Below are 14,770 nucleotides of genomic sequence, written 5' to 3'. Positions count from 1 at the left end.
TAAAAGAAAATATTAGGTCTTTTCACATCTCTGGACAAGAACAGGGCATGCGTTTGGTACAGAAAAGAGTAACTTTGAACAAGAGATGCCTGTTACTTTTTCAGTTTTAATATATTATTATCTATGACTAAGCAGGCTGCACCCAGTAGGGAAAAAAATTATAGCCAATATTTTATTTTCCTTTTTTTGAAACAGATGATTCAACGAGAAGCAGATGTAAAAAGTAAGGTAACTGCTGTGGCGTTGACAGACTCTGTTCACAATGTGTGGCATCAAGAAGCAGGCAAAACGATTCGAGAATGGATGAGAGAGGTGAGACGAGATTTTTTTTCAATGCTGAGATGAATGAGTGAGAGCCTTTATATCTTGAGCCCCCACCAACTTATATCACCTCCCGCCCCCAAACTCCCTTTCTAGAGGCGGAACATTTAGAGAGAATATAAAAAAGTAGACACGCTTGAAATAATAATAGAAAACCCTTCTGAAGAACAAATGTGTTTCTGAAAGCCCTTCTCCCTTTTTTTGGCTTTCTGTAGCATGTTATGTATGCATATAGTATACAGTAGGAACTTAGGCTAAAGAAGGTCATGATCTGTTAGGAGGTTATTATTCTCTGATTTTTTAATTTTCCCACCAGCTATTTAGCATTGGTGCAGCTCAGTTACAGGAAAGTAGCTTAATGTACATTGGGTCTCACCCTTTTCTTGAAAGGTGGTCAGTATGTGACACTTCTTAATGGATTGGCTCACTACTGCCAGTAGGGGGAGAAGTAAAAAGCTGATAGCGTTTTGCCAGATGGACCCTTGGGCCTGGAGAAACCTAAGGGCTGGTCATGGTCCAAGCTCAGGATAAGAAAACTTCTTTTACCATTCCTGAGGGCTAGTGAGCCTGAAAACTATCATGATTCGTTGAACATGCTCCTTTTTTTTTTTTTTTTAACTTTCAACCTATTATTTCTTTTATTTTGGTTATAGATGTACAGCTGAAACTTCTTTTTTATTTATACTTATCTTTCTGATATTACAAGCAATTGACATCTTCTACACCATGCTATATCACTTGTCCAGTCAAATCATATATTTCTTTAAATGAGAACTAGTTGACCTTCCTGATTTTCTCCCACTTGTTCTTAATAGAAAACCCAGACATTTATTCAGCAGACCTCTTACCATGGGTATGGTGGGCAACTTCTACCAGCCCTTATGGTGTGTTGTAAGGACTGGAGAGTTAATGTTTGGAAAGAGTCTTGAATATATAGAAGGACTAAGCTGTATAATCCCATAGTGGTATAATCATAATATTACCAGTGTGTTTTCACTGTTGTTGTTATTCTTTACATTAGAAAAAGGTTAGAGAGGGAGGGAGCCAAACCATAAGAGACTCTTAAAAAACTGATAACAAGCTGAGGGTTGATGGGGGGGTGGGAGGGAGGGGAGGCTGTGTGATAGGCATTGAGGAGGGTACCTGTTGGGATGAGCGCTGGGTGTTGTATGGAAACCAATTTGACAATAAATTTCAGATTTAAAAAAAAGAGAGAAGAAAAAGTACCTTCATGATGCAAAAATCTAAAATATTTTTACTCCATTCCTCATAATGTTATAAATATATGAAGGTGGACTTTTCATCTGTTCTAACATCCAGGTGATTTCTAACCACATTGCTTTTCATATTTCTCCTTTCACAATTTATCCACATCCTTAATTATCTTCTCCAAGGGCCTAATTTTTTTTCAAGAGAAATTTTGTGTATTTCATGCCTATATGTTTTTTTGTCCGAGTGGGTGTGAAAACATCTCCCAGCATTATGTAAGTAGTAAGATTAATAAGCGTACCTTTTCCCCCACATATAACCACTATGGAACTTAGTACTTGTCCCAAACTAGAAACATCCCTGTTCATCATTTCTTAATTGGAACTTCTTCATATCTCATTCCAGGTGACGAACATAACAAAATTTATTTTGATTTATTATGATTTACCGTAAGTTGTTATTCAAATTCCATTTAGTTAATGTACATTGTAATATTAGTTTCAGATGTACAATGTCGTGATTCAGCACTTCCATACAGCACTCAGTTCTCATCTGAGTGCACTCCTTAATCCCCATCACCTATATCACCCATCCCCGCCCCCCCTCCTGCCTACCTGCCCTTTGGTAACCAGCAGCTGCTTCTCTATAGTAGATTTATTTCTTCAACTGTTTGTAACGAAGACTGGAGTAGGTGCTGCCTTCAAAAATCAGAATATGTTAATCTATGCCTTTTTTCATCTGACTGAAATAGGCAATAGTTGAATTCATCTTAATTTAATCAGCACTGGCATTAATTTCTTTGTAAGCATAGCTTTTATTAAAATTTTTAATATTATATAATTTTATAAATGACCTATTCCTGAATAGTTCTTTTAATTCCCTCATTTATGCCTTAAGCATGAAATTGCATGAAGAGTTTTTTATTATGACATACCGAAATTCAGACTCTAACTCAGTCACTTACCTAAGTGTGTGATCTTGGCTAAGTTATTTAATCTCTTTGAGATTCAGTTTTTCATCTCTGAAATATGATACCTGCCTTGCAAGTACAGTTGGAAAATAGTATACATAAAAAAAATGCATGGACATTGGCATTTTAAAGAAGTTCAATAAAAATCATAGTTCTTACTGTTGTTACCTTCTTACCCGCAAGTAATATAAAATACATGAGTTGTATTCTTTTGTTTTATGAATGATTTGCATATTCAAAATATCTTGCCATAGGGTAGTAATTCAGTGCAAGGAGTTAGGAGAACTGAGTTTTGATAATGATCTGGCTTAGTCACTCACTAGCTAAATCACTAACTGAGATCTGGCCTATACCAGGTACTCTACTGAAGGCTTATTGTCTTGGGAAAGCCACCTCATCATTCTGGGCCTGTTTCAGATATAGTAATTCCTATCCCATCTACTTTGTGAACTACTTTGTGAAAAAAAGTAGTGTTCTAGAAAACACTGTAATATCCCAGAGATGAAAATTATTAGATCTCTGTTGTGGAGCTTTGAAATTATCCCTGCTTAGAGCGCCTCTCTAAAACAAGAATAAAAAAAGAGACTTTGGAAGCCTTTGCCAGATATCCTTGTAGGAACCCACCTAAATGTGTGACCCCCTCAGGGAGAATTCAGTATGGTTTGGCAAAATAAGAATCTGGTGTTTCTCAGCACTCAGGATAAAACTCTGTCGCTTTTTCTTTCTCTTTTTTTAGTCTCTGTCCACTCTGCAAGACTCCTTGAAATAATGAAGAACAAACAACCCTGGGTTCAGTGAATAGAAAAGAGCTGTTGTCTTGAGCACAGGTGTTGAGAGAAGGGTGTGGTAGGGTAACGTCTGTGTCCCTCAGCACCTCCTCCTCTGGCTTCAGTTGCAATCGGCTCAAAATCTTAAGATATTTTGCAAATATGCCTCCCAAGAAAAACAACTTCACTTAACTGGAATGTTGTCCATAAAAATAGTAGTCTGGTTGTAGATGAAGCCTCATTGCTTTTGGCCTCTTAATGATTAACTCCCTTATTTCACCAAACACCACTTTAAAAACATTAGAAGTGTCTCCTGGTACAAACTGCCTGGTCATTCTTCTTATACTACAAATTGATAAAACTGCTTTTTGTTTTGTAAGCATATTTAAATTAATATGATAAAGATATTGATTTTAACTATTCACTTAGTATAAAAAGCTGATTTAGGGGCGCCTGGGTGGCTTGGTCGGTTAAGCGTCCGACTTCGGCTCAGGTCATGATCTCGTGGTTCGTGAGTTCCAGCCCCGCGTCAGGCTCTGTGCTGACAGCTCGGAGCCTGGAGCCTGTTTCCGATTCTCTGTCTCCCTCTCTCTCTCTGACCCTCCCCCGTTCATGCTCTGTCTCTCTCTGTCTCAAAAATAAATAAACGTTTAAAAAAAAATTTTTTTTAAAAAGCTGATTTACTTTTTTTTTAATTTTAGCAATTAGCACACAGAAAGAAAGTTAAGTACTATATTCTTGTATTACTTATATAATTTTAAAATAACAATTTGAGGGCTACTTTTGACAATCACTCTGAGTGAGAACTACTCCCAACCAAAAGACCAAGAATCCATACTTAACCATGACTCATGAGGAGAGGTAAAAAGTAGCCTGAGGCAGCTCCTAAAAGATACTTCATATCTCAAGCTCCAGGACTGTCAAGTGGGTGAGACCTGCAGGATATTATGCTAGATGAAATAATTAAAAAAAAAACAAAAACAAAAAAAACAGACACAATTAAAAATACTACATGATCACACTTACATGTGGAATCTAAAAAGGTTGATTACATAGAAACAGAACAGTGGTTACCAGTGGCAGGGAGGTGAGATAAATGGTCAAAGGGTACAAAGTTGCATTTATGAAGGGTACATAAGTCTAGAGGCCCAATGTACAGCATGATGTGCAAATATATCTCCAGATACTTTGCACAGGATACTTAGTACCTATTCAATACTGTACTGAATACTAGAAATTTGCCAAGAGAATAGATTTCTGGTTCTTTCACACACACAACACACACACACACACACACACACACACACACACACACACACACAAATGGTAACTATGTGAGAAAATTAATTAGCCTGACTGTAGTAACCATTCCACAATGTATGCCTGTTTCAAATCATCACCATCACATTGTACACCTTAAATACATACTTTTAATTTTTTTTTTAAAAAAGGCTGAGTGGGCAAATGTCATTTCCTGACATATTCTTGGCCTCTGAAAATCTCCAGCCAAGCCAGATGTATGGTTCTACATAACTGTCATGAACCCTTACCCAGCACCATCAGATCTAAGTGGCAGTCCTTGGAAATACAATCTGCTGAATTGTAGTTGTTCTTGTCTGAGGACACAATGCCTTCCATTTTAAAGCTCTACCTCTAAGGCATTGGTGGATCTCAGGCAAATAAAATAAAAATGAGGAAGTACCTAAATTCAACCAGGTCAGCAAATATATCTCCAGGTACCTTGCACAGGATACTTAGTACATATTTTTCTCTTTAAATATAATAGACTAAGTTCTAATCTTCTTATTAAAAATTTTAATTCATTTCATATCTACACTGAAATATTGTTCCCAACATTTTGGATTTCATAAAGAAGACAGTTTATAACCACAAAAAAACTGTGAGTTCATTATTTCAGAGTAAAAGACCTTTAAATTGAGAACACTTAACTCTAAGAAATACTCTCTGTATTGCCAATTTTTTTCCCCTCAAACCCAGAGAAACTTTAGTTACATTGTGCATCCCAAACTCTTGGCTCTGGCTGGGGGCTTCCTTCTCTCTGGCTGGGATGAGGCAGGGCTACATCAGAGGCCCAAACATGTTTCACTTGCTATCTATAGTAAAGCATGCCTGGCTGCTCCTTAGAATAGGATCTCCAGGGGCTTAGGACACACTCCAGCATGTTCTGAATTTAGGTAGGACTTTCCTACTCAGCTGCCTCTGTTGCCGTCCAGGACACTACACTAGTGTCCATCTCAGCTGAAGAACTGGGGTGAGGGCAAAGTGAGGGTGAAGCGAGAAGAGGAATAGAATAAGCATTAGGAAAACAATGAAAGAAATTTGGTTTTTAACTCTAGTTTTTAAACCATAGAAATGCATCTCAGAATAGGAAGTTGGGAAAAAAAAAAGAATAGGAAGTTGGATTTGATATGATGGAATTTCAAACAGATTGAATTCAGGTGTAATGGCTGTGTGTTTCTCATATTTATTTCCATGTATTTCGCATACATTTACATTAATAATAATATTATTATTATCACTTTATTTATTTATTTTGTTATGCTCTGTCACATGGCAAACATATTTTTTGATTGTTTTACCCTTTTCTCTACATATTTTTCCCGGTGGGATAAAAATGTTACACGAACGTGCGCACACATGTCCATGTACACTCATCAAACTTCTTTCAAGCCTTAACTGTCCTTCACAGGTACTTTGTCATTCCAGAGAACTTTTGGACATACTCACTTTATAGAATGTTTATTTTCTAACCTATTTTTATGAGAGATCAAAGACTAAACAAGGATCTAGATAAAAACTGAAATTTCGGAATCATAAATATTAACCTATCTTTTGTTTTAAATGTTTGATTTAAAGGTGACCTGGGTAAAATCCATTTTATTCAGCTTTTTAAAGTCAGTGATGATGAGTTAGAAAATGGTTAATCGCCTGCATATTGTAATGTACCATCATTTTCATTAATACTAGAAATATCCTATAAGACGTAGTTTTACATATGTGAAGTGTAGGTGAGCAGTATTAAGACTGACATATCACCTGGGTAATAGCTGACTTTCATCAGATTTGGAGATACTACGAGGATGAATAATAATTAAAATATATACCTAATCGCTGCCTGTCTGTAGGTAGTGCTAATTGCTGTCATTGAAAAGACTGAATTGTTTAAGAAAAAGAGAGAAAAAGGGAAAGTCATTCTTCATTGAAGCTATCTCCCTGTATCATTGGGAGCCTATTTTTAGTACCTATAGAAGTCATGATTTTTGAATTTATTAGGGGCTGTGATGAATGATAAAACGAATCATCCATTTGCATATCTTGACACTGCTTTGGAGAATACTTATTTCTTACAAGCAAGTGTCACATTGTATATAAAAGCTGGCTAATTGTGTGCTAATCTTCTGCATTATCTAGAACTCTGTGATGTGGTATTCTATCAATAGTAATATTAATTTTACTTATTTCAGATGTATCAAATATCTTCTAAAACCCTACTTCTTTTATAATTTCTGCTTTCTCACATTGTATAATTTTGCATTCATCTGCTAATTAAGATTAGGAGTGCTAGTTATAGAATACATATTCACTTTAAACCATCAAGCTTTTGTAATACATAAAATACTAATATTTTATCCATTTTAAATATAAAAAGAGAGAAAGCATTTAAGAACATTACTAGATGTTGTGTTTGTTTTCATGGTTTTTTTTTTTTTCCACACAGTTCAATAGTTTCATTGATCTACTGTTTCTTACAAAAATCTGCCATGCTTTGTGAACTTCACTTTCTAATCTCATACAGCAACCCTTCCTTTATGTTATTCCTGCTCTCCCTGGTCCCAGAACAGTAGGGTTGCCTTGACAAATCTATTCAAAAGCCATTCCTCGGCCTTTATTGGTGGGGACTGGGGCCTTTGAAATTCTCTCCTCACTGCAACACAGCTGACATCTTCTTCCAGACAGAATGAATTAAGGAAATACAATAAGACACTTGATCTACCAGTCAAGGATCTTTCCACAGTGAGGACGGATTCCATGGTGCACAACCAGGGCAGCAAGCATCTAAAAATATACAATACATGCTTGTTTACCAGAATAGCAATCAGCGATTTTTCCAACATGATTGATAGGATGATTTCTTTTAAAATAAAATCTGTCTGGAAATTCAGTGTGTGTGTGTGTGTGTGTGTGTGTTAGAAATTTTTTAAAAGCCATATGAGGCTAATCACATTTTTTAAAGCCAGACTTTAAATACAGAATCAAAATGTATAGAAGGAATATACATTGTTTTTATTTCATTTGTCTGAATGGTAAGTCATCATTATCTTAAAGATTGGCTTTAATATTGAAGGCTTTGTGTCCTCAACCACACAGCTTCAATTCACTAGGTTGTATTTCTTTTGAACTATTTGATACAGCCTTCATTGAACCCAGGTTGAAGTAAAAAATTACAGTATATTTATATAAGCCAAATTTTAAGGAGTAAATGCAAAATTTATTTCTTGTAGTATTACAGAGACAAAGACTATAGGTCAAAAATGAAGCTATTTTTTCATATGATCAAGTTAATATTTATTTCCATCTAAAAGTTAAAAATGAACATCCTTTTCAGTTTTCCTTAATTATAATCTTAGCCTTTTGTTATAAATGTATTCCATCATCATTCACAGAAGCTTACATGTCTTCTTATCAGAACAGATAATTTGCTGAATTGTAGAAGATAAACTTTTTTCCACAGCCACATTGGTCATGAATAATACTGACTGTTTATATAAGAATTTTTTTTTTTTACAGTGCATGGAAAAGAAATTGGATATACTTCTAGTGGCTGATTATATAGGATAAATTTATCTCTGCAGCCAGAAAAGTTGGTCTTGGTTTAAAAAATGTTTCAACGGAAAATTGTCTCTATTGCATTGCAGAATTGTTGTAATTGGGTCTCTAGCTCAGAACCATTAGACACATCAGTGGAGTCCATGCTGCCCGATTGTCCTCGAGTCTCAGCAGGTATGTGTTTGATGAGAAATGTGTGGGGTTTTTTTTAGGGTGAAAAATATGCTAATGAAATGTGGAATTCTATTTTGCGAATTAAGCATGTTGTTCTGCCTCGTATCTTTGAATGAATTATTGGTAACATACGGCATGGGTCTGATCTACTACCAGAAATTTGTTAAGTGGCTGAAAATGCTTACTAACAAACCTAGTAAAGATGAATAGGTGAAGCAATTTGCAAGTAATATAGACAGTTGCCGCTGAAGCTTAGGGAGACAAGATGTACATAAATAAAAAGTTGATTAAGACGGACTGGTAGCTAATCTCAGAATATTTGCCTTGGATTGAGTACCAAGTCAGTGATAGAACAGGCAGTCAAGGCTGTGAGTTCAGAGAAGAGAGATTGCTGTGACCTTTAGAAAAATTTTTCATGCAGAATATTTTGGCTGGACCTCGTGTAATAGGTAGGATGTGGATTATAGAAAGACATCAGGATGATATTCTAGGCAAAGGGAACAGAGCAGTGTAAGGAATAAGGGCTGGAATGGATCTGAAAATGTTCACAGGCAACAAAGGCAACATGGGCCTGCCTACTGGAAGAGGTAGAGGGTGAGGTACCTCAGGAAGCAGGTGAGCTTAGGAAGACAGTTTAAGGATGGAATTGATCTCCAGCCAACAGAGTTTGTACGTTAGTCTCTAATGTCTAGATAAGAGGAGTGATGATATTTTTTGTTGCTTTCTGGTTTTGGCTTTCACAATTCCCAACCAGTTTGGATGGTAAACGCAAAATGAGCAGTGGTATCTGGTTATGGCTGCAGAACAAAAATGGGCTTGCTTTGGCCAGAGATGTCAGAGAACGAGCAGAAGTTTTGAACACAAATTATTCCATAGGACAGTCATAGTGAACAGTTAATCACTAAGCACTTAGAGTTGCAGACATGTTTATATAATTGAAGGAAGTAATTTGGAGAACAGTTCAAACATTAGGTAAAGAACTATTATGTAAAAAATTATTACCACTGTATTTCACTATCACAAATACCTAAACTTGAACTCAGCCTCACTGTCATAGATAAACTTTTCAGGTCTGTCATCAAGGTTCAATCAGAGAAACAGATAGGAGATATATATGCTACAATATATCTATATAATATGTATATGTGTGTATTTATATATATTATACAATGTATATGTTATATATTATAGTATATATAATACATTCATATACATGTGTGATATTATATATATATATTATATAATTAACTTTCTTTATTATCAGTAGTTATGTTCTATAAAGTCACTGAGAATGCTGAATTAGTGAATCCTGGGGAAATACAAGATTAGGTTCCTACAAGCTTCTGGCCACAACATTTTTATTAACCAACCAATGTATAACCTTGCTTTATGAATGTTTCTATTTAAAGACACCTTATTTAATAAATATTGTTGAGTTCTCTAACGTTGAACTCACAGCCATCAACACTGTAACTCGTACCTGAATGCAGCTTATCTAACACATTAATTTTCTCCATAAGACACATCACGGTCTTCTTAGGAACACTAGGGCTTAGTGGTTAGAAACACTAGACAATACTTCAGTGCTATCCTTGGAGGCCATTTCAGCCAGTGAAATCGCCAAAAAAAAAAAAAAAAAAAAAAAAAAACCACACAAAAATGTGAAAAACATGGCACTAAATAGTCTGTGAAAAGGACACTGAAACAAGAGAACTGAAACCAGAAAGTTAAGCATGGCCTTATTTGACCTTAGTTAGGAATGCAAGCTAGGCAACTCACATTTTTCACCACTCTGCACATGAGCATCAATTTGGGGGTTTTAAATAAATTTTAGTAAGTAGGTGAATTCACAAATGTGGAATCCACAAATAATGAGGATTGACTATATATAGTAAAGGATTTGTTAAAAGGATTTGACCTGGGATTTGACCAGAGCTGGTTAAGCTCTGTAAGAATGTCGACTTTGCATCCATGCTGGAGCTTGAGACCACAGAGCAGACCTTTATGAAAGGGAGATGGATGTAAAGTGATGGAGAGCAAGAATGAGACCCCCATAAGCATGAACTGGAGCCCATGAGGATGGACATAAGCTCATGTTAGTTCTTTTTGCTTCTGTCCTTGGTGGTGTGGGTGTCCTATAGAAGGCAGTGTCCTATCCACACACACACACACACACACACACACACACACACACACACACCTGGCCCAGGCATCAGGGATGCTGAAGGGGAATTCAGTGAGGGTGGAACAGGTGCACTTCTGGCTACTCATGCTGGTGCTTGAGCTAGCAGATGAACTACAACACGCATGAGCTAGAAATGGCTGCCACTTGACTTCAGCCCTCCAAACATCCCACAGAAATTTCCTTTCTGTAGCATCCTAACCAGAAACACACAATTTGAAACATAGTTCTGGGAAACATAGTTCAGTGTAGCCAAACTGACACATTACAGAGCCTCCACATTCACCCCTTGTCACTTTGGCAGTTATCCACATCTTCTTAAACCAAACTTAATCTGCAAATAATTGTAGACATTAACAAAGTCACGCTTGCACCTGATGTGATACAACTATCCCATGTACGAACGAAAACACACAACCCCTTTCCTCAGGAAAGGATACAAAGTTCTTTTATTGTCTTTGGCTGATGTCCACTCTTCTTACCTTTTGTATCCTGTAATTTAAATACTGAGAGATAAAGCTAATTATGCTGACACATCTTACATGAAATGATAAAGAAATAAGAGAGGAAAACAAAAATGTTTAATATGTGTGTTCAAATCAAAATAAGAAAGAAATACCCATAGTTATTACATTCCTCATTTTTGTAACTAGCCCTGTAGCTATAGCTGGTATTTAAAACTACCTTCATTCCACGTTCCCTTTGTTCTTAACAAGCACCTCAACTGGTCATGGTTCCTTGCCTGGTCGGCTGACCCATACCTTCATTGGAAACAGCCGGGCCATTAGGTATCCTGCCTGAATTAGATGGTTGTAGATTTCTGTTGACATTCATCACAGGAAATACTAACGGGTGTCCTAGATGGTTTGCTGTATTGCAGACACACTCCTCTTTATCCCCATTGTGTAGTAGCAACTTGGTTATCCCTTAGTAATCAGGATCAATCACCCCAGCCAATATAGTAATACTCTTCCATTCCTTGTTAATTCAGTGGTGTAAGGAGCCCATAGTGGCAAGATGACAGTCTCAGCTTCCAGTTCAATGGAATCATTGTTGTGTCACTCAATAGAAGCATTCCTCTCTGTGGAACTAAGACCTTTAGATCAGCAGAGCCTGAAATCATAGAAATGAGGAGACACAGTTTTGTTAGTAGGTCACTGAGGGTAATAACAAGAGAAACCATTCCCATTTCCATCCCTTCATTCCCAGATCTGGGAGAATTATCACATGAATTAAATGCTGATTTAGGGTATGTACCACACCCTAGAATACCAATGTATTCTCAGCCCCACGAGGTGTTGTCACCTAACAGGCACTGTAACCTAGTCACCATTTTATGAAGCCTGCTGCTGAAGGGATAACGGGGAATATGGTAAGACCAGTGAATGTGGGTGGAGCTAAGGCTCGCTCTTGTCCTCTGACTTGGATCTCTCTGATGGAAGCCAACTGCTGTATTGTGAGTTGCTCTGTGCAGAGGCCCATGTGGCAAAGAATTGGTGGCTCTGGCCAGGAGTCAGTGAGTACCTGAGGCCTGCCCTCAGCCAGGTGTGTGACCTTTGAAAAGGATTCTCTCACAGATCAGCCTTGAGATACAGCCAACTCTTTGATTATGGTGAGACCCTATGCCAGCTACTCAGCTAAGCCACACTCAGATTCCTAACCCACAGAAGCTGTGTGTGCTCAATGTGTATCTTTTAAGCTGCCCAGTTTTGGGGTTAATTCTTCAGGAGTAAGTAATTTATACAACAGATTTAAACTGCACCTCTGGTGACCGCTCAAGCCTATGTAGAAACCAACAGAAGCTTTTTGGGGGCTAAAGCCTTATAAGGCTCATCCTGCTCTGATATCTTAGGATTTAAGAGCAGCTTTCTAAAAAGGCAGTAAAAAGTTCATTGAAGATAATTCATTCCTAGCCTTGTTCCCTGACTGCCTCATTAGACTTTGCTGTACAATGTATCAGAGAAAAGATGTTAAGTTTCTTCTTTATCACATTTGCACACTATATCATTTGATCACTAAGTCTTCTCACTATGTAGCTCTTATTTTTCTTAGGACAGAATTTGCTGCTCCCTGTAACTTTTCTATTCCCTTTGGGTTTTTATTCCAAAAAACTTGGCTTAACTCAGAAGGAGATTTCATGTTCACTCCCCAGCATATATCTATCTATTCCTCAAATGTTTTTCTATCACTTATTATATTCCAGGTACTATTCTGGAAGTTGGGGGCATAGCAGTAAACAATAACTTATCATGACTATCTTTTCTCCCCCCAAAATAAAAAAAAAATTAAAAAGAACTGTTTCCTGGACCTCTGCTAGTGGTAGATTCCTCCCTTTGAAACTGGCATCATGAGAAAAGAGGGCCAAACCCCCAGCATTTTCCACACGTACTTATAAAAACTGAACAGTTTTTCAGTCAAAATCAATGATTTCTCTCAAACAGTTCTTTAAAAATGTTGAACAAGTGGTATGACATGATCAAAATGGGATTTTGAAGAAGATTAATTTAATAAATGGATAAAAGAAAGAAGCACGAACCTGGAGGCAGCAGACTCAGCCGGCCATGACGATAACGCTAGTAGAAGCGGATGGGGTGAACTGGATTGGTGGCAATTGGAACAGACAGGAAAGGAGAGAGATGACAAATATGACTCGGGGAGAATCTGCACTCCCTGTTGGCAAATAGATTGCACGTGGAGGCTCAGTGAGAGGGAGAAGACAACAGTAAGCTAGAATGAGAAGTAACTGGGATAATGAAAACATTACCAAAATATAGAGGAGCTGGAGGAGGAAATCAGTTAAGGGCAAGAGAGGATAAAACTATTCTATGGCCTACTTGATTGAGGTGATGGCACTTGAGGGATGGCAGGAAGTTCAAATGGAAATAACCAAAGCTTGTTGCTGTACCTTGGAAACACCTAAAATTCTCCAAGCCCAAGTTAATAATGGATATCTAGACTCTGCATTCAATTTAGTGAAGTCTTTTTTTCCCCCATCTTTCTAATTTATAAAGTTTTTCTTAAGCAATATTGTTTTTATTGTTTGACTAAAGTCTGTGGTCATCACAGTGAAATTGCCTGTAAAAATACATACTCATTTAAGACGGTATTTTTCCTTCATTGCTGAATATGTTTCCCTTTACAAAAAAATAGATCTGTTGTTCATAGTAGATTCATTTTATCACTGTTATTTATCTGTGAATATATATGTATTTTAAAAACAGGTACAATAAAATTTTTAAGTTGTATTTAACACATCCATGGTCATTATTATCAGTATAGTCATGTTGTTTTTATTTTTCTTTTGAAAACAAATATTACACTTGATAACTCCACACTTAGAAGTTGGCAGTGTTGTACCTTATACTTAAAATGAAATCTGACTTTTCACTTATCATATAGGGAATGGTGAATATTTGAAGGGTCTTGAATATCTGTCAACAGACTATTTGCCCCACCCCTATTAGTGGTGTTTCCTACTAGTAAAATCAGCCAGTTAAAAACACTGTTATTCAAGAAATTATATAACAGGTTAGTAGGACCTATGTTTATCGTTTATTGTATAGCCCACATTCTCGTTGTTTGTATGTCTGTTATGAAATGGCAACAGCAAGTATCCACCTCACTTATCTTGTAGAAATGTAAGAATAATTTGTGTGGTATCCGGAGGGACATTTTGAGTTCATCAGAAAGAAAGCTCTGTAAAAACCTAATGTGGTACTGTATATTCTCATTCGTCATTTTAGAATTTAAGGCTATCATTTTAAAACTATTATTATTTTAATCATATGGGAATGAAAAAGCATTTGCAGACATATTGTCCCTTCCTTTCCCGTCTCTAATTCTAATCTTAAACAACAAATAACTTAGTTGTTCATATTTTCGTTTGTGCTCTATGACACTGATAAGGGTCACAAAATATTTCACAGAAACCAGAGTCACAGAAAGATAGAAAATACAGGATGAAAGCAACTGTGCTCCCTACATGCCTCTCTGGGTGTGTGTGTTCAGTCGGCACACCTTCATTCAGCAAACATTTACTGCGGTCTAGATGTTGTTCCAGGTGCCAAGGGGGTAGCAATGAATTACAACAAATAAAGGTCCCTTACAGAGCTTGCATTCTAGTAGGGGAGACAAATAGTAAACAAGATAAATGAGGAAAACATGTAGCATGCTAGATAGTGGCAATTGGTAGGAGAAATACAAAGCAGGAAGAGAGGACTTGAAGTATGCGGAGGTGGAGGCCAGAGAAGGCCTCACTGAGAAGATGACATTTCTGGGACATTCCTTCTAGTCCTGCTC

General features: G+C 36.9%; 1 protein-coding gene and 1 long non-coding RNA gene across 13 annotated transcripts in view; one reads left to right on the top strand and one right to left on the bottom strand.

The window, feature by feature from the left end:
• FAM172A (family with sequence similarity 172 member A) overlaps positions 1-14,770 on the top strand; it is a 427,753-nt gene that overhangs the window by 270,067 nt on the left and 142,916 nt on the right. For 7 of the 12 annotated variants that reach the window (XM_023258464.2, XM_023258436.2, XM_023258451.2 and 4 more), the window contains 2 exons: positions 196-312; positions 8,205-8,289. In XM_023258464.2, coding sequence (XP_023114232.1) covers positions 196-312; positions 8,205-8,289 — 202 coding nt within the window. The other 5 variants (XM_019837058.3, XM_019837033.3, XM_019837029.3 and 2 more) reach the window with 5 other exon arrangements.
• Positions 11,034-13,141, bottom strand: LOC109502347. Its single transcript, XR_002744415.2, has 2 exons — positions 13,008-13,141; positions 11,034-11,584 (listed from the first exon to the last, which is right to left on the bottom strand). It is a non-coding gene; the product is annotated as an uncharacterized LOC109502347 (long non-coding RNA).

This window comes from Felis catus, chromosome A1 (genome assembly GCF_018350175.1).
Source record: "Felis catus isolate Fca126 chromosome A1, F.catus_Fca126_mat1.0, whole genome shotgun sequence".
Classification (NCBI taxonomy): Eukaryota; Metazoa; Chordata; class Mammalia; order Carnivora; family Felidae; genus Felis; species Felis catus.
This window is presented reverse-complemented; position numbering and strand designations above follow the sequence as displayed.